This window comes from Xenopus laevis, chromosome 9_10L, assembly GCF_017654675.1.
Source record: "Xenopus laevis strain J_2021 chromosome 9_10L, Xenopus_laevis_v10.1, whole genome shotgun sequence".
NCBI lineage: Eukaryota > Metazoa > Chordata > Amphibia > Anura > Pipidae > Xenopus > Xenopus laevis.
This window is the reverse complement of record NC_054387.1, coordinates 38,918,042-38,938,458: the sequence shown is the minus strand read 5'-3', so window position 1 is coordinate 38,938,458 and position 20,417 is coordinate 38,918,042. Positions and strand designations below refer to the sequence as shown.

At 41.9% G+C, this 20,417-nt stretch overlaps 2 protein-coding genes across 6 annotated transcripts in view; both read left to right on the top strand.

Annotated features, from left to right (window-relative positions):
- LOC108704607 (band 4.1-like protein 1) overlaps positions 1–11,348 on the top strand; it is a 61,224-nt gene extending 49,876 nt beyond the window's left edge. For all 4 annotated transcript variants that reach the window (XM_018241237.2, XM_041576951.1, XM_018241235.2 and 1 more), the window contains 7 exons: positions 73–396; positions 976–1,086; positions 2,934–3,020; positions 5,254–5,331; positions 7,734–7,814; positions 8,117–8,233; positions 8,361–11,348. In XM_018241237.2, the coding sequence (XP_018096726.1) occupies positions 73–396; positions 976–1,086; positions 2,934–3,020; positions 5,254–5,331; positions 7,734–7,814; positions 8,117–8,233; positions 8,361–8,369 (807 nt within the window). In that variant the 3' untranslated portion in view covers positions 8,370–11,348. The remainder of the gene's footprint in view (positions 1–72; positions 397–975; positions 1,087–2,933; positions 3,021–5,253; positions 5,332–7,733; positions 7,815–8,116; positions 8,234–8,360) is intronic.
- Positions 11,349–15,288: 3,940 nt separating this feature from the next.
- On the top strand, positions 15,289–20,265 carry aar2.L (AAR2 splicing factor L homeolog). 2 transcript variants are annotated; one of them, NM_001093216.1, is given in 5 exon segments: positions 15,289–15,306; positions 16,694–17,237; positions 17,991–18,208; positions 18,307–18,536; positions 19,230–20,209. In NM_001093216.1, coding segments are annotated over 4 exon segments (1,188 nt in total). In that variant the 5' UTR covers positions 15,289–15,306; positions 16,694–16,695; the 3' UTR covers positions 19,428–20,209.
- The last annotated feature ends 152 nt before the right edge of the window (positions 20,266–20,417 follow it).

Genomic DNA, 20,417 nt, shown 5'->3' with positions numbered 1-20,417 from the left:
TCTCTATGTTATTAAATTCACCGGTCTGTGTCATTGGTCCCTTCCCCATCCACTGCTCTTTCCGCCCTTTAGAGATTGAGCAGCAGGGAGACAGAAGAGCCACGGGGCACAGGCGAAGAAGAACAGAATGCAGGGCTTTTGAAGGAAAACCAGCTCAGCATTGAAAGGAAGTGTTCCAGCATCACAGTCAGCTCCACATCCAGCCTGGAGGCTGAGGTAGACTTCACCGTCATCGGAGATTACCACTCCAACGTTGGATTTGAGGACTTTTCCCGCAGCCTGCCAGAGCTGCATCGAGATCAGGGTGATGGGGCAGGAGGTCCCACAGAAAACAATTCCACAGCGGCGTATGATGAAATGCAGGATGAGGAGACCAAGGACCTGGAAACCAAGGAGGTACACGGGACATGCACAGTGCATATCTCTCAACACCAAACCCTATTTTTAGTGTGACATTGTTTGTGGAACATTTCATTGAGAAACTGTTGCTGTGGCTTCCCCAGTGTCATAGTGCAATGCATGAGGTATGTTGCAAGATGTGCTGCATGGCTAAGCACTTTCACATTTACTTCCATATTGGTTTAAAGCTATTTGCCCTGTGTGTGGGGTGCAACACTGCCACTTCTGACCAGGGACGTTCCACTGCATGCTGTGTATAGGCCCACTGGCATGGTCTGCTGCCTTCATTATCTGTGTGTGCTGGTGACATCATATGTGTTTGTCATATTGTAGAGATCATGTCATGTGCAGAACTATGACATCATCAGAATGTTCCTAACGTCTTTGGTTGACCTCATCCCAACGTGCTTCTAAACTCATCGTCTTATGCATGTTATTTGTGTTGTTTTTAGCTTCTTAAATACTTGAGAATATAGCATCTCTTGTCCTTCAAACATTTCATCCATATTTATGCTGTGATTCTGTATAGTAAAATGCTTCACCCATCCACAATTAACATTCTCACTCTTCTCCCAGCCCAGTTTACAGAATGCGCAGAAGGAAGCTGTCAGCACAGTAACCACAGTAAGTGAGACAGCAGATGGGGGCATCAAAGAAACACAGGTCACCACAGTAAAAACCACACAGGTAAGCCCTCTTAATAAGGTTAATCAGTAAAAAGAAACCAGAAAAATGACCTAGTTGTTGTCTTGGGGGGGAAGGCTTAAATCAAATATGGGCCTCTAGCACCCAGTTCCACCGGGTGGAACAATATTGTAGCACTAGGTACTCTAAAAAAATATATATATTTAAAAGTGTGCTCTTTTAAAGGAGAAGGAAAGTCGTTTAACACTTGGGGGTGCCAAATGTTAGGCACCCCCAAGTGAATGTATTTACTTACCTGAAACCCCAGGCCGGTGTTCCTATCAGCAGAAAACTGCACCGGCCCGGGGTTATACTAGTGAGCACCACGGAGCGCTTCTTTTCTGGCTGATAGGAGCATCGACCCAGGGTTTCAGGTAAGTTAATACATTCACTTGGGGGTGCCTAACATTTGGCACCCCCAAGCAGGCCTGGACTGGGAGTCAAAATAGGCCCTGTCATTCCAAGTACACAGAGGCCCAAACAGCCCCCTACCAGCCCACTTTATGGTAACTTTCTATGGAACCTTACAGCAGCCCCTCTGGCATTTGCCAGAACCCACAGATTGCCAGTCCGGGCCTGCCCCCAAGTAGTAAAGGACTTTTCTTCTCCTTTAAGTGATGCTGTCTAACATTGCCACTCTAGATTGGTAAAAGTAGAAAGGCTGGAAAGAGATTGTGTTATTGGGCTGAATGGGATGCAAACAGGATATGGACAGAACTGGGACGGAGAAAATAAAGACACAGTGAGGTGGGAATTAAGTGGAATAAGGGAGACTTTTAAAGCGTCTGGCCACACGAGCAGATTTGGGGAGATTAGTCGCCCCAGCGACAAATCTCCTCTTCTTCGGGTGACAATTATCCAAAACTGCCTTCCCTGCCCTCCGCCGGCTAAAATGGAAATCGATTGCGGCAATGCACTCGCAGCACTTCGATTTCTGAAGCCACGTGTGTGCCTTCCCCCAGGCGATTTTCATTTTAGCCAGCAGAGGGCAGGGGGAAGGCAATTCGGGGAGATTGTCGCCCCCGAAGTCACTGGGGCGACTAATCTCCCCGAATCTGCTCGTGTGGACAGGCCCTAAAAGTTTTGGTCTAAAAAAGGGTGGGGTGCCTAGCCAAAATATGTATAATAGTATCATTCCCATAATAATATCATCATTTTTTGTGTCTGTGTTCCCCCCATGCTCCCTTCCATGCTGCCCAAATATGCATGAGAAGGGGATGTGCACAGCATTCAGTTGTACACCTCAGAGACAGTAACTCATTCTAAAGTTTGTTTCTCATTCACTGGTAGTAGTTTCTTCTCACTGTGACTATTAAGAGAGAATATGCACATTTGCTTATATGCGTTTATTGAAGGGATACTGAATGCTGAAATTTCTGGAGTGCCGTCCTAAGGACTCCATATACTGGGGCTGCCATTTTCTTTAAAATCCCCATACAAGTGGAGCTACAGACTGAGTTGGGTTTCTCCCAAACCCGAATGACTTAAGCGGTTTAGGATTCTTGAGGGACTGTAACTAAGAAGATACAGCTTTAACAGCTATATGGAAAAAAAAACAGCCATCACTAGAATAACAGGTTCTGGGGATGTCACTATATACAAGTATATTTTGGGGGCCAATACTTCTTGGCCAGGCTGTGCTTTTATTCAACAAAATAGAAGGCAGGAACACTAGAATGCCTACCCGCCATCTCCCTTTACACACATTGCCCCAAAATTCTTTTGGTCTACTTTATGATCTCTTCATTATCTGCTCATCGGTATTGGTATAACAACAGCAGATACACAGATATTTCTCTCTGCAGCCCTGGCACAGTTTCATAAATGAAGTTCCCTTATATTTTAACCAGGTTGAGGACGTCAAAACAGAGGCAAGAGTTGCTGAATCTGGTGACGGTATCCAGGCATCACATACAGATGGTACACGCACCCACCATGTGAGTTTCCCAGTTATTTATGGAACTATGCCTTGGTTATTGTTTATCAACTGTTCAGTAATATTGTGTCTTTAAATAAACAGAATAATAACCTTACCGTTTGATAGGGATGTAGCGAACGTCGGAAAAAAAGTTCGCGAACATATTCGCGAACTTGCGCAAAAATGCGAGCGGTTCGCGAACGGTTCGCGAACCCCATAGACTTCAATGGGAAGGCGAACTTTAACATCTAGAAAAGACATTTCTGGCCAGAAAAATGATTTTAAAGTTGTTAAAGGGTGCAACGACCTGGACAGTGGCATGCCAGAGGGGATCAAGGGCAAAAATGTATCTGAAAAATCTGCCTGTGTGTGCTTGGAAGAGATAGTGTAGGGGAGAGCTGTTAGTGATTTCAGGGACAGATGATAGTAAGCTTGCTGGCTAGTAATCTGCTTGATACTGCTCTGTATTGGAGGGACAGAAGTCTGCAGGGATTTGAGGGACATTTTAGCTTAGGTAGCTTTGCTGGCTAGTAATCTACTGTTCTCTTAAAACAACTGCCATACGTTGACCTTGTAGGCATTGTTTGCCCAGAAAACAGTGTGCAAATAATGCCTACAAGGTCAACGTATACACTACTACAGCGGTGGATACGGATTACGTAAAATATATGAATGCTGCTTGAAAAAAGTGACTCCGGTGTTTTTTCTGGAGACGGTAATATTATGGATATTTAGACAGAATGTGAACAAGGTCACACAGCTCGATGGCGGGTTGAAGAAAACAGTGTTGCAAATAATGCCTACAAGGCCAACGTTTACACTACTTACAGCGGTGGATACGGATTACGTAAAATTATTATGGCTGCTTGAAAAAAGTGACTCCGGTGTTTTTTCTGGAGACGGTAATATTATGGATATTAGACAGAATGTGAACAAGGTCACACAGCTCGATGGCGGGTTGAAGAAAACAGTGTGCAAATAATGCCTACAAGGCCAACGTATACACTACTACAGCGGTGGATACGGATTACGTAAAATATATTATGGCTGCTTGAAAAAAGTGACTCCGGTGTTTTTTCTGGAGACGGTAATATTAGGGAAATATTTAGACAGAATGTGAACAAGGTCACACAGCTCGATGGCGGGTTGAAGAAAACAGTGTGCAAATAATGCCTACAGGGCAAATAATGCTAAAAGGTCAACTTATACACTACTACACGGTAGTAAAATAAAAAAAAGTAAAATAAAAAAAAAATGAATATTAAAAAAAAAAAATTAAAGTTGGTGCTGCTGAACTACTAGGAGCAGCAGATTAGCACACCAGTCCCACTCCCCAACACTGCTAGACTAATAGCACTGGGCTCTTATAGTAGTAGTAGTAGTAGTAGTAGTAAAACAACAAAAAAATAAATAAAAGCAGTCCTTACAAGGACTACTGTTATTGCAGCAGTCAGCAGATGAGATCAGAAGCAGGACAGCTGCCCACTGCAGCTACATACAGAGCACTGCAGTAGAAGGTAGATTACTAGCCAGCAAAGCTACCTAAGCTTAAATGTCCCTCAAAACCCTGCAGACTTCTGTCCCTCCAATAACAGAGCAGTATCAAAACGATTACTAGCCAGCAAACTTTCAACTGTCCCTGAAATCACTAACAGGCAGCAGCTCTCTCCCTACACTATCTCTTCAGCACACACAGCAGAGTGAAAAAACGCTGCAGGGCTTCGGTTTTTATAGGGAAGGGATGGTCCAGGGAGAGCTTCCTGATTGGCTGCCATGTACCTGCTGGTCTGGGGTGAGAGGGCAAAAAAAAGCGCCAACAATGGCGAACCCAAAATGGCGAACGTCGCGCGACGTTCGCGAACTTCCGGCGAGCGCGAACACCCGATGTTCGCGCGAACAAGTTCGCCGGCGAACAGTTCGCGACATCTCTACCGTTTGAAGAAAATATTGCTTTTGTTCCTATCTGAATGTATAAATATGAGTGGGAGCAGCCATATTGTTTGCTTTGGCCCAGTTCTCTGTTGTCTCGTACAGGTATCTATTTATCGATAAAATCTCTCCATGGGACAATAACATATGCCTTTACAGTAATGAGAATATGGTAATATATATATGGTAATACATACAGTATAAACAAAATGTTTGCATAGTAATATAACTACAGTTCAATTTGAGGAAAAAAGCTTCAAAATGCTATATCATGTCTGTCCAGTGGCAGATTTTAGTTGATATTTACTATTCCTGTATTGCAGGCTGTACCTGCAGCAGTTTTTTCCCATGGTGCCACAGCAGAGACCCTTTCCTCCTCCACAACCACCCACGTGACCAAGGTAAGAAGTTGATAAGAAGGAGCACAAAAGCAGAAAATGCTCAATAGCAAGTAATAACAAGCTTTCACCGTTATTTCATAATTAATGTTGAATAATGACCCGTCCATCCAGTTTAATGAAACTGCTAGTTGACCTAAAGCTGTCTCCAGTTTGTCTCTACATGGGCCAGACACCTTCCTGGCTCCAACCCTTCTTTTTTCTAATCTCAATGGACACCCACCTGTTATTTGGAAAGGTATATTAGTGACTAAAGCATCAGAGAGTTTATTATATACTTATGCATAGTTAGCATATCTCTCATTAAGGGGTTGTTCACCTTTAAGGGTAGGGGCAGACGGGCAGATTCGGGAGGTTTAGTCGCCCTAACCTCACTTCTTCCTGCCTTCTGCCTGCTTGAATAAGAAAACGCCAGCGCAATGTACTCGCGGTGCTTCGCTTTCCGAAATCGCCCGAAGTTTCCTCGTGAGGCAAGTTTGGGGAGATTGTCGCCCCGCAGAAGAGGTGATTAGTCGCCAGGCGAAAAAATCTCCCCGAATCTGCCCATCAGCCCCTACCCTAAAGAAACTTTTAGTATGACAAAGTGATATTCTGAGACAATTTGCAATTGTTTTTTTTTATTTTTGATTATTTGTGGTTTTTGAGTTATTTAGCTTTTTATTCAGAAACTTTCAGCAATCCAAATGACCCTAGCAACCAGGTTTAACGTGGCGAATAATCGAATTTGAGTTCTTAAAGGGTCAGTGAATGATAAATTTCGAAAATCTAATTTTTTAAAAAAAACTCAAATCTAATTTTAACAATTCCCTAGTCGAATATTACAGTTTTGTCCATAAAAAAAACGAAAATTCTAAATTCTAATCTTCAATTTGACCCTTGATAAATCTGCCCATAAATGTGTAGCCTTACAGAGGAATTTGTGTATCCCTACAGAGTTTTTTGCGTGAATCATCCCTTTAACCTCCCCAGGAATCCCATAAGAATCCCAACTTGGTCAACCGTTCCTCATAAGACTTTGCATACCCTTTATCAGCTTAGCTCTTCTTTGTACTTTTTAATTTATATGCATTTTAAGCTCCAAAACAGTGATGCATATTCTATCTGGGACCCTTAAAGTAGAAGATTTACCATCTCCTTCCCATTAATACAGGACATATCCTTGCTTACCCTTCCTGCTGCTGACTTCTTCTTATAACTACGTTTATTTCCCAGTACTCTTAGGGGGTTATTTATCAAAGGTCGAATTTATGTTGATTTTTTTTTACTCTAATAAAATCTAATGTACTCACAACTCGAATGGGGGGTTATTTATGAAAAAACTCGAACGTCTAATATTCGATCAAATAGTCCCGACCCCAAATTTTTTTCCTCCGAAAAAAAAACATATTCAAATGCAAACGAAATGAGCAGGCACTTCCAAAGATCACTCCTCCAGGCTGATGTGTCAAAAAATATGTAACTTTATTCCGGTATACAAGGTTTCAGCCTTATGCGTTTCATATCACACTGATACATAGTCATGAGCTTAAGTATAAGTGTGATATGAAACGGGTAAGGCTGACACCTTGTATACCGGAATAAATTTACATATTTTATGACAAATCTGCCTGGAGGAGTGATCTTTGGAAGTGCCTGCTCATTTCGTTTGCCATTGTCTGCTTCCCTAAGCTGAGGGTTCAGGGCGGTGCACCTGGACCTCCTCTCACACTTGGGGAGTTGAACAGAGACCAGAAAAGAAAACGTTTTTGTGTATACTACTGTCATCCATACCTGTTCATTATTCGTTTGTAACATATTCAAGTGGTTCAACATACCTCTGCCACTGACTTGTAAATTAACTCGGCAGGTTTTAGGTGGCTAACGGTTTCCATGGTCGAGGTATGATAAATCTCACATTCAAATTTACATTCGAGTTGGTGCTTTTAAATTCTTATTTGGTAGTTTTGACACACAAAATAAAATCAAAGATTTGAATTCAAAGATTTGAATTCTCATTTACCATTCGAACCTTAATAAATCTGCCCCTTAGTTCTTTCACCATTAGAGAGTCGGCTTTCTTAGTCCCATTAAAGTGGACCTGTCACCTACACATAAAAAGCTGCATAATGAAAGTCCTTTGCAAATTAAATATGGAACACCAATTTTTTTTTCATTAAAACATCCATACCTGTTATAATGTTGTTTAAATATCTGAACTGTCAATCAAACACAATTCAGTATAACATTAGAGCATTAAAAAACGAAATACATTTAGACCAACCGTGATCAGACGAAAATGCCGCTGAAGACCCCTCATACACAAAACAAAATGGCAAAATTGTCACTCCATTTATGGCACTTACCTCTTTACATGCAGCACCTCTGCCTCTGCATTTTTATCTGACCTTTGTTTTGCTTTTGCGCAGACGGTGAAAGGTGGATTTTCTGAGACACGAATAGAAAAACGAATAATAATCACCGGGGATGAAGACGTGGACCAAGAGCAGGTAACACTGCAAAGTTTTACTGTGTCTTGTTAAACATTTACCATTACACGCAGGATAACCTGGGCAGCAGGTGAATAACTAAATCTTACTTACCTGTCACTCATTTATGCCACTATGAAGATTATTGAATATACAAGCTAACTGTTTAGTATCACACACATGTAATTATACATCAGAGGAGACCCAATCCAGGCTACCTACCTAACTACAAACATCGTCTAGTCTTTAGCAACTTTATTAAGCTATAAGACACATAAATCAATTAATAATGGTGCAATACACTTTCTCTCTCTTCACCAAAGGCCCTTGCACTGGCCATAAAAGAAGCCAAACTTCAGCACCCAGATATGATGGTTACCAAGGCCGTTGTGTATTGCGAGACCGAACCCTCCCCCGAGGAGCCCGGAGAGAGTGTTGAGGTTAGTGAGCATGCTCCACCTTTAGTAGTGATTTGTTCTGTGTGTTCATAAATGATGTTCATTTGTCATTTTGCTAGTAATACTGTCTAAGGCTTTTTTCTTTTGTGTGTCTTTTTCCCCACTTTAGAAATCATGACGTCGGATTTTGGATTGAAACCTTCCCTTGGCCACTTCTCTTTGTTTTTCACCAATGAAAATAAGGACGCCCTCTCCCTCCCTTAATTTCCTCTTTACACACCATGCCAGCTGCAAATACCATCACATCCGGCAAGGGGCAAATAAAACCACGATGACACCACCCCCTTACAAAGAGAAAGAGAGAGACTTGCCACCCTCCCAGGAGCAGATTCCCTAATAGAATGCTGAGGGCAACTATACAGCTTCCCTTCTCCCCTTCCCCTTGGCCAAATCTTCCTGAGACGCATGTGTGGCAATACGGGACTGCATGCAACATCTACAGGGTTAATTTTATCTGCACTATTAAGGAACTATCGCTCCGAATTGCTAGAGACCTTTGAAGAATCAATCCTTTGATCATCTTGGCTTTCCAGCCCTAGAAGGGGTTAATCTACGGATTAATCAGGATACCTCTCTGCAGTAGATAGAAACCTAGCACGCTCTGAGCCTGTCCTGATAATCGGCAGCCTGGAATTCACTCTGCATTAGATAGAAACGCAGCACGGTCTGAGCCTGTCCTGATAATCTGCATCCAGGAGAACAAATTAGCTAGAAATCCAGCACTATCAAACCATTTTCTCATAATCTGCACAACTGCGTTTGGATCTTTGATTGATTTTAAATGCTGAATAACTTCAGTTAAGATTAGCCGCTTACATAGTTACATAGTTATTGAGGATGAGAAAGAAAAACATTCAACTGTTCACTAAACCCCCAATATGATTATTGGACAAAGGGGATGCAAAACACCAGCTCTTACCCCATACTGTATTGAGGGGGTAAAGAATTCCATCCTGACTCCTAAAATGCAATATAATAAATCCATGGGTCAATAGTATATCCCTAATTGTACTGCCAGCATATGTAAGTATATATTATTGAATTAACAACCAGACATTTTTAAACATTCTGCATCAGTTTTAGAAATGGCAATATTTGAAACCTTGCAGAGTTCATATGCCTAAATCTTAAATAACATAATCTGAAATTAAACCAATGGCTCAGAGACTGTAGGGGTAGGAGTGTGTGTATCAAGGATGTTCTCAGTTTAAGAGTTCAGAAGTAAATGTACTATAAGGAAGATAAGAAATTTACAAGCACTGTATAGGAGTAACTGGTATGTCAGCATAAATAAACAGTGCTGCAGCCCAATCACAGTGTACCATGCCCTCAGGTAACTGTATGGGAAATGTGGTGAGAGGTGATGAAGTGAATTAGCTGGTGAGGATCAAATTAAGTGTAGCGGGACACAGCTGGAGCCTCAGGAGGAGGAGAATAGTAATAACGAGTAGCACCCCAGTTTAGGAGAAAACTTAAATCAATTGTCCAGCCTTTGGCTTTCAGGGGAAGGTTAATGTGCTGTAATTTAATAAAAAGTTGTAGTCTTTTACAAGAGAATAAGAATGGGGAGAAGACATACTGGTGGACAAAGAAGAAAAATGTAAGGCATGTGAGAATAAAAAAGAGTTACAGAATAAATATAGGAGAGGAAGAAATAAAGGCAAAAAGATGGCAGGGTGAAAAAAGAAGCAAGACAAGAAATTAGATGAATAGGAGTAGAGAGAAAAGATGAAGAGTATGAGAGACAGAATGACAATGAATAGGAGCAGTCATGAAGGATGGAGACAAAGAAAAAAAAAGGAGAGCAGATATGCTGGATATAAGATTAATTAAAACTTGAGAAGCTGGGAGGGGGATAGTTAAGCTGGTCATAGATGCAAAGATCTGAGGATTCGTACGATTTTTGGACCCTGTGTGCAGAGTAGGGTTGCCACCTTTTCTGGAAAAAAATACCGGCCTTCATATATATTTATCATTTTTCCCTATTAATAACATTGGGATCAACCATAATTTTTACCGGCTAGGCCTGTAAAAAACCAGGCAGGTGGCAACCCTAGTGGAGAGTCCCGACATTTTTCGGCTGCCGATAATTTCTCTGCGTGTATTGCCGATCGTACGATTTTCAGTGGGAGACTATCACCAGCTTTTGTTGGACATAACTATAGTACTATTGCTGTCAGGGGCAGAAAATCGGCTGATCTGTTCTTTTGTACTTTATTTGAGAGAGTGGGGAAGTCCGATCATTCGAGGATTCGAATGATTGGATCTTTGCATCTATTGCCAGCTTAAGAAAGAGAAAATGAGATAAGCTGGAGGAGTGGCATAGAACAGAAAAAGAGGGAAGGAAGGTATGTTGAAGGTTTGGTAAGTGCGTCTGAAACATCAGATTTCTTGTGGGTGCTGTAAATAAACATTTTTGGTTTTTCTTAACTCACTGCACAATATAAGAATATACGTATTGAATTTCCAGAAGTGCACTGTCCTGCCTCTGGGTGCCCCAGAACTGCTCATGTAGGGGTCACAGAATATGAGTTCCAGGCAAGCAACCCTGTATTTCATGTAATGGTCTGACTTCCACTTTTAGTCTGATTTGTAGTTTAGGTTTTAGCTTGACATCTTTTGGCAGATCCCAGCAAAGTCCATTAAAGCTAGGAGCACAGTAAAGTAAAAAAAAAAAAAATTAAAAAATATATTGATAAATATATTTGAGCTGCTGTGTTCCTATAAATTCTAAATATTCTGCGTATCTAAGAACATATCAAATCCATTCCTGAAGGCAGTGAGCAAGTATAACTATGTACTATGTAACTTTTGAAACTGGTAACTGAGCTTCCTTGCTGCAACGGTCAGAACAAATTATTTTCCTTTTTTTTTTATTCCTTGCAAGTAGAAAACCCTGCTGTATTAGCCTGTTGGTTGTCAGCTTTCAAGCCTGGAGATGTCCCTGCTAGCCGGGGAATGGCTGAGCTGTGTATGTGTGAAAGGGTTAAACGTCGCACAGGGGGAGGCCTGACCTAATATAATGCTGTGCTCTCCCCTTCTCCCCGTGCTCCGTGATGTCACTGCTCTATAGCCAATAAAAACAAACTTGGTGTGACTCCTTTGTGTTAGTCTCCATTCTTTATTCTATGTGATTTTGACTTTAATAGTAACCACTAGTTACATCAATGGACAAAAATCTTTGACAGAACACAAATATAGAGATGCCAGTCCCATTGTATTGAACTCTCGACGCCCAGCTCCACCAATATTGCTCCTGACCATTGCTGACGGGTGACTGAGGTGTTACTACAGAGGGGTGGGAGCAAATGAGTGTGATTCCCAGAATTTATTTATTTATATGACTATTCGGGAGGTGCTTAAGTTACCCCCAATCTACCCTTCCTAAAAGAAAAATAGCTGTTTATTTGTCCCTGTTATGCCTCGAGCAAGAGTAAAGTCACAGCTCCTGCTGCACCTTGCCCAAACTTTCCCCTATAGAATTGCCTCCCCTTGTAAGATTTTTGCCCAAAGATTATGGATTTGGTGCTTCCATAATCATTTGGCTCTTCTTGCTCTAGATCCAGCCTTACATATGCAATAGGGAGCTTAATAATTTAGATACATATCTACATAATCTTTGGTTGTCCCACATTTCTTTCCCAGTGGTCTCTTAACTTTTAGCTGGGACTTGCCATTTACATGGAGACTCTATAGAAACACACAGGTTGTTTTCTTCAAATACAATTCTAGTATGTACAATACATCATTATAAAAGATTACTACTGGTATTACTTTTACTTGTGGTAGATAGGATTCCCCAAAATGCCCTAGTGCTTAAAGGGAAAAATTCCCTTCTTTTCAAAATAAGCTTATTAACTTGGCCTTACGTATAAAAGTTGCATAAACACTATCTGAATATAAATGTATTTTGGCACACAAATACATAAACCATGACAGTCTATAGTTTGACTTGTAGGAACGTTTTGCCAACCATCCCATAGATGTCTATTTATCTAAGGTCGGATTTTAGTGGTTTAAGAGGTTTTTGAAACCATGACTAAATTCAGTGGGGCTCATTTATCAACTCTGGGCACATTTGCCCATGGGCAGTTATCTATAGCAACCTATCAGTGATTAGCTTTTTAAAGCCAGCTGCAAGTAGAACAATGAATGCAGTAATCTGATTGGTTGCCATAGGTTACTGCCATAGGCAAATTTGCCCAGTTTTGATAAATGACCCCCCTTTCTCTAAAAACCACTAATTCTATTATTAACATGTATTTTTAGAGAGTCAACATATTGCGCAGTGCTGTAAAATAAATGTGTTTATACAAAGAAATCACATTATGCCATTTCAAAGAGCCAAGTAAAAAAAATTACAAATGGAAGATAACGGAACAATGCGCTAAAAAAATACAATACTGAAAAACCTCTAAATATTCATATTTTCAGACAATTCCTAGCTGAAAAAAAATCTGAAAACCTCTATAGTATGTATTGGTTTAAAACGTTCCAATTAGATCAGCGCAGCTCCCACTAACTTCTATAGAACCTCGACAACTTTTACCTGACAAAGTTTTGTATTGGTGGCTTTCATGGTTTTTACACTTGATAAATCTTGAATTATTTGAGTTTTTAAAAAAATAGGAAAATCACAATTTTTTTTTGAGATTTGTGGGGAAAAAACAAAATGTGATTATTAGTAAACCTGCCCATTAGGATCACAAACTCTTCCACACCTTGTTCCTTTTCTAATGAGTTGGATTCTGGGACTTGAAATCCACCTGCTTTCTACAGTGGGCGGTTCACAGATTCTCTGAAAAACAGTGGGACTTCAAGTCATAGAATCTATCATTTCAAAATGGAAAAAGTTTGAATGACAGTCTAATAGGGTTTGGGAAATGGTTCCTACAATTCAAAGATAGACTTGTTTTTTCCTTTCAGTCTGTGAAAATGTCTGCGTAAAAATAAAAATTATGGTTATTCAGATATAGAATATAGCTCAGATACTGTCCATGCACCTTTGTTACATAAGCCCATCTGAATGAGCTCATGTCAAAAATGGGGGTATATTTTCTCTTTAAAGTAGAGTAGAATTCAACCCTAAAGTTAAAAAAATCCCTACCCCACATAGACCCCTTTCCCCCCAGCCTTAGTGTTACCCTGGGCAAATGCCCCTAACATGCCTCAGTGCAGATTCATATTTTATTTTAACTTTAGGGTTAAATTCTCCTTTAAGGCAAACCATTATATTTCAGCAGTTCCAGGCAGAGAGAAGTGTTTGCAAGCTTTACCTTTACTTTGCTAATCAGATTTCAAATATTAAATTATTACAAAAAATATTCAAATGTTTCAAAAGAGCAACTGTGTTCTGAAATTCTATGCCCACGGGTATTTATAATGTAAATACAAAAATTAAATAAAAAAAAAAACGGGAAGAAAGCAGCCACAAGCTGGGCGAATTATTATTATTTTTTTTTTAGAAAATATGCCATCTTAGGCATGGGCTCACTGGTTCCTATATATATAGTACATGTAGCCATCAGCCTATTTACTATATTGGGACTCAAAGGCAGGGTTGCATCTGCACCCAGATTTGCAGGATTCTTCCTGCCGTGACCTCCCCTTTTTGCGGGCGGTTGCGGCAAAACATAGTGCGCATGCACACATGCTCTGCGTGACAGTGGTGCCGAAACTGCAGCAGGTGGGGGCGGAGAAATGGCCCTGGACAGCAGTACCCGATGGGCCCACCAATCCGACCCTGCTCAAAGGGCCTGTGCCAAGTGTTGTCACACACAGCGAAGATGAAGCTGAGGTCAGTATTTGGGTTGACGTCAGCCTGGTGTGTGAGGGCATACAGGCTGATGAAATTCAAATCATTGGAACAGTGGCACTAAGCAGATCTGCTTTTCACAGTCTGCAGAAATATGCAGGCTGACAACAACCACTGACAACAGTGCCCATAACTATGTGCCCATAGCAAGGGGTTTGGCTGTAGCTAGGGTTGCCACCTGGCCGGTATTTTACCGGCCTGGCGGGTAAAAATGATGGTTCATCCCAATGTTATTAAATATAGGCAAAAAAGATGAATATGTAGGAACAGTAATGTAACTAGAGGGGGGCGGGCCCTGGTGTGGTACCCCCACCCCCACCCCCTACCGTACGCAATTTTGTGGCTGGAATTCAGTGGCGCACTAGCTGCCGGGAAGCCCTGGCCCAATCGTACCCCCTGCTCCCCTGGCAGTTCCGCCACTGTGTAGGAAGGTCAGTATTTTTTTTCCAGAAAAGGTGGCAACCCTAGCTGTAGCTGAAGACTCTGCTTTAAGTTACCAGGTCAGGATATACCAAAGCAAGGAAAAAACAAACACTTTTCATACCTCCCAACTGTCCCATTCTTAGAGGGACAGTCCATCGTTTGGACTGGAAAGTCCAGTTTTTTCTCTGCACTGAACAACCAGAAAAAGAAACAATGTGTCTAACTTCATTGGCTTTTGGCAGAGAGCCCAGAACAGCCACAGCAGCAGATAAGATACTTTTGTAACAATTCTGAGATATGCAAATAAGTAATTGTAACAATATAAGATAACATCCCTTGGGAAACGTTAGACTCACTTTTAGGGCAATTCACCTTCATTAGCAAAACTGTAATAACTGGGAAAAAAAAAACAGAAATATGTTCAAACTTTCATAACCTGCCAAATCTTGTAAAATGAACATGGTAATTAGGGGGTGTGGCCACAAAAATGGGCGTGGTCAAAAAATCGCCCTCTAGTTGGGAGGTATGATTTCTTATTGAAGCCTTGCAGGACATGGTGTGATTGGCAGTGCAGTGCTAGACAGGAATCTTATTAACGTAGTATTGACTTCTCCAGTCTCTCAGCCTGAGGTGCTCAGACAGTAATATGCAGAGCAGAGGGAGTTTTGCATGTTGGGGATAGCTAACCAAAGGAACCAGTGTTGAGAGGGGTTGGTTTCCAGGGGGAGCGATATTGTGCTGCACAGAGAAAGCCTTTCTGCTTCCGGGTAGGAACTGTGATAGATTCTGCTTTCCTACAAGCAGTGTTGATTTCAAGGTATGTGCAGTGGGTGTAGAATTATCTTGTGAGGGTATCAGTCCGCTTACTGGAGTGTCCTTCCTCTGTGTCTCACGTGACCCTGTATCCAGTGAGTCTCACACTAGTCCGCTCTTCCGGATTTACACATTGTTGTTGTGCAGCTTGGAGGGGGCAGGCGGGTGGCGGGGTCTCCCCTGTTATTAGTGGCTGCAGCCTCGGAGTCTCAACTAGAGAGTGGGGGCGGGGTGTGGAGCTCGGTGATAAGAGGGAGACACAGGGGAAGCGTTCATTAAAGGAATACTATTCCTGGTGCAGATCATGGAAGTCCATAGACAAACTTCCCCCCACACACAGTCACCATGTGCTGCTACACTGCTGGGAAACAGAGTTGTATTTGCCCTGGGATGATAAATCCTGATCTGATCACTTAAATCCAACACTTGCCAGTTCAGTTGTAAAGGTCGCCAGAAATTAAGGCATTTTAGTGACTTTCTATTTTCCATTTATGAATGTTTTCTTAATATTGAAGTTTAAAGTTTCAGTTTTCACCTTATGTCTTTTTAAAGCACCTCTGGGAGCTGGGGGGGGGGTCGCTGACTCTGTAAACTATTGATACTTTTCTTATATTTGTCCCTGCTGAGCAGAATCCCTGGGTTTCATTAAAGGCAGCTGTTAAGGTGGCCATAGGCGTAGAGATCCGCTCGTTTGATGATGACGCCAAAAGAGCGGATCTCTTAGCGATATGTCCACATTGAGGTGGGTGATATCGGGCTGATCCGATTGTGGGCCCTATGGTACAACATTTGGATCATAATGCATCTAGGGTTGCCACCCAGCCGGTAAAACACCTGCCAAGGCCGGTATTACAAATTTACCGGCAATGTAGCTGCCGGTAAATTTGTAATACCCTTCAAAAAGACCCCTCGGCCTGCCCCCAATCCCCAGTAAACTTAGTTTTGCTGACTCTGTCCCCAGTCTGAAAATCTTGGTGCCATAGCCACGCCCCTTTTGCATCACAGGTACGCCCCTTTTTGTTCCCGCCCCCACCGGCCAGTAAACATTTAGGAAATGGTGGCAACCCTACTTGCGGGTCTGGTCGGGTAGCGGGTCCCAGCAGGTAAGAACGTGGTTAATGTTCCAGAGAACTGTATCAATGTATTGACTAATGTAGCAAATTATGACCATCTGGTTCTATTGAGCTGCGAAACTTTAACACCGGAGACCAGAATATCAAACTTTAAACTTCAGTCAAAAGTAAATGTAAAGTATTTCAAAAAGGATTGGTGAACAATCTGAAAACAACTGAACTATAAAAGTGCTTGGAAGTTGAAGAGAGACTGTAATACCAAAGAATATATAGTTTTAGAAACCTGCTTAATAAATATCCTTTTACTCTCTTGTATAGGAATGGACACCTCCTCAGCAGACATGGATCCTGAACTTGCCCGGCAGCTGTTTTTTGAAGGTGCAACCCTGGTGATCCTGGGTGTACCTGAAGGTTCTGAATTTGGCATTGACTACAATAGCTGGCAGGTGGGACCTCGGTTTAGAGGTGTGAAAATGGTGCCCCCGGGTGTACATTTCATGCACTACAATGTAGTTGGGAAAGGAGGAGGGCTTGGAGAGATGAGCCCTCGCAGCAGCATGTTCCTATATTTGCAACAGAGAGAGCTGCGTCTTTTCCACTGGAACCCCCAGGAGGAAGAGATGGTTGTAGCCCCCCATGAAGAAGCAGAAAAGCTGAGGGAGGAGCTTCAATCCTTAGACTCTTTCCTGGGGCCATATCCTTATGAGAGCATGCGCCGATGGGTGTCACTCAGTAATCACATCGAGAAGGAGACCATGTTCAGGCTGCAACCAACCTGTGGCACAATATTCTCTTTTCCTGAGGTCCTTCCCCTGGAAGCCATGACCCACACTGCAGACCGAGTCCAGCATAACCTTCCCAGGTATATGGCAAAAGTCAATGGGAACTAGGAGAACTATTAGGAGTGTGGAAATTTACCCTTTTTGAAAAAGGGTAAAAAAAAGTGTAATTTTTTTTAAAAAAAAACAAAAAACAAAGTATTGTGTACCTGTGTGAAAATGTGCAGTATGTGTATGTTGTGTCTGCATCAACACCTAGAAAAAAAACAATGGGCCCGCCCTCTTGGGCCGGACAACCCAGACCCACCTGGAACCATATCCCCAATCACAACATGGAACAGGTACGAGGGAGGGTGCAGCTTCAGAGGAGGAAATGATAACTGAGATGTAGGCCTGGGGTAGGTGTGGGGGCCCAGGACTTCCCCTCCTGATCGTTGCTGCAACACAGAACAGATGTGTGAGTGGGAGGTCCTGATTGGTGTGGCGGGCCCCTGAAGTGGCAGCCCCATTAGGCTCGGAAACCCCTCAGTCCGACACTGGTCAAGACCGACCCAGGAGTCAGCATAAAAGCTGATTCTTGCCCTGAGTTTATCCACAGGCCAAGAATTAGTCCTGGGTAACTGTAGCCCTAAAGTTAAGTTAAGGTGAACTTCACCTTAAATGCCTTTTATAATAAAAGTACAATTGCAACTTTGCATGCCCTCTACTCATCAGCTTTTTGTTGAATGTGAAAGTTATTGTGCACAAATTTAGCATTGGCTTTGTACTGTATTTAAATATACATATATTACAGATATGTGCAGTTCATTACAAGGTTAGGTTTGTTCTCCTACTAGATATGACAGTGTGTGCCAAAGCTATAAGGAGGGCATGGCCAGGCTGCCTCAGATGAAGCAGAAAGAGGGAACAGAAATCCGATTTAGCAAGATTCCTGCCAAGATGTACCCTGATGATGCCACCCCTACAGAGATCACCCAGCACAGCTTGGACCTTTCCTATGCTCTTGAGCAGTTGCTTAAAACACACTACACAGGACAACCCTTGCAGCTGCTTGGTAAGTCCTACCCAGAATTATTTGCATAGTTTAGAACTGGAAGGAGGGTTTTACCTACTAGCGACCTATCTTACTGACTTTAACTCTTCTCTTCCCAGCTGAGCTGCAGTTCTCTTTTGTCTGCTTTGTACTTGGGAATGTGTATGAAGCATTTGAGCAGTGGAAGAGTTTGCTCAACCTTCTGTGCCGCGCAGAGACTTTTTCCCTGCAGCACCCAGAACTCTACATTAAAGTTATATCCGTCCTGTACCACCAGCTGGCACAAGTACCCACCGACTTCTTTGTTGACATTGTATCCCAGAACAACTTCCTTACCAGTACTCTGCAGGTATGTTTTTTAAACGTTACATTGCAACTTATGCCCCACAGCTGGTATTTCAACTGGAGGCCATAATGTTGTCATTGTGATCTAGAAAATGATTGGCTAAAAGTGACCATAGGCGTAACTATTACGATCTTTCCAAGAAAGATCGTTCGTTTAAATACACGTGTAGAGCTGAATCGTCAGATATACAGGTAGAAACAATAGAATTCTACCTGTATCTGACAATTCAGCACTTAAGGTGGCCATAGATGTAACAATTACGATCTTTCTTGGAAAAGATCTTTTCCAAGAAAGATCATTAGTTTCAATACACACGTGTAGAGCTGAATCGTCAGATATACAGGTAGAAACAATAGAATTCTACCTGTATCGACGATTCAGCACTAACAATGGCCGATGTTTGGAAGCCTTCAAAGGCACCCGATCAAAATTTTCCGTCCAGCTCGATCGACGAGCCGACCGATATCGAAGTCTTCTGCCAATATCGGTCGGCTCTTTTTCCACCATACATGCACCGAATATAGTACGAAAATTTGTTTTGTACGATATTATCTGTGCGTCTATGGCCACCTTATCCTGTGCTGCTTGAGTTGCAACTCCCTGCACCCCGCTTGGAAGGCCATTAATCACTCTGTTACACTAACATGCCACCTTTTTCCATTTTTCTCCTCTTACAAAAACCTTTTGTTTCCACAGGTTCTCTTCTCCTTTCTGTGTTCCCCCAATGCAAATCCCTCCCTCAGGAAAAAAGCTATTCGCTTCCGAGCTCATCTCACCAAGAAATTCCAGTGGGATTTTGAAGAGGAGCCTGATGACTGCGCACCCCTTATTGTCGATTTGCCTGGAGGATGGGACTGCAAAGAGAACCCTTCTTCGCAAAGCACTGCTTCCTGAGCAAAAGGACAAAGACACTGAATCCTGTTTTTTTTTGCACTTACATTTTGGGATTCTCTCCTTTAGGGTGAGCTTATGGGACGTACATTGTTGAGATCAGCTTTCCAGTACTGGGATAATACATAACTGGGGCAAAAAGATCATTTCTGAAAACTATAAACTCTTCACACTTTTGAAGAGAAGGAGAGGCTAAAATGTATTTAGTAACAGCTCCTCAGTGCCACTTGTTAACATAAAAATCACTTTGTATTTTCTATCTCCTCTGTCCTTCACACAACTAATTATATTTCAGCCAACATCTGCGGTTTCTTCTTCCTTTCATTTGCTCATGTTCCTACCACCAGCTTTCCCTTGTAATCCATATTTTATCATTCCCTCAGGATCACTGTCTGAGTCAGCTCTGCCTGCAAAGTGCAGTTGCTTTTCCCTGAATCACTGACATTTCAGAAGTTTCAGGTTCTGGCAAATATTCATTAATTTCAATATAGCCACCAGGGACCCCACATTTCTTTTGATTCTTTTTCCACTGGCAGAGCAAGCAGCATGGCCCTTCCTTTCAGTATAAATGAAACCGAACGTGCAGTTCAATAACTTGTGAACAGCCACGAAAGAAAACCCTGCTTTAGTGTAAAGGATATAAATGACCTGGGATTGCTTTATTATAAAGGACAGAAAGAAATATCCTGAGAAGTAATTGTAGCCTATATTTAACACTGAATATCATGGGTATTCTTACTTGCCACTTCCCTCTTCTGCAGCAAATTAAAAGCAATTTAATGTGATTTTTTTGCTCTGGATTATTTGGTACCCACTTACAAATAAAGTGACTTGATGGGAAGCTCAGCTACTTCTCATTACATTAGCAATCCATAAAACAAAATTATAAACAATCTTGTTTTCCTGCTGTCAGCAAAATTATTGTCGGCAGTAATGTGACTGATAGATAATGTGAAAATTGTTTCCTCTGTTGAGAATCTGGTCATGGTAACC

Coding starts and splice junctions, on each gene's coding strand:
- aar2.L (XM_018241208.2), top strand. CDS start 16,696: ATGGACACCTCCTCAGCAGACATGGATCCTGAACTTGCCCGGCAGCTG. Junction 17,238..17,990: donor GTCCAGCATAACCTTCCCAG/GTATATGGCAAA, acceptor TTCTCCTACTAG/ATATGACAGTGTGTGCCAAA. Junction 18,209..18,306: donor ACAACCCTTGCAGCTGCTTG/GTAAGTCCTACC, acceptor TTCTCTTCCCAG/CTGAGCTGCAGTTCTCTTTT.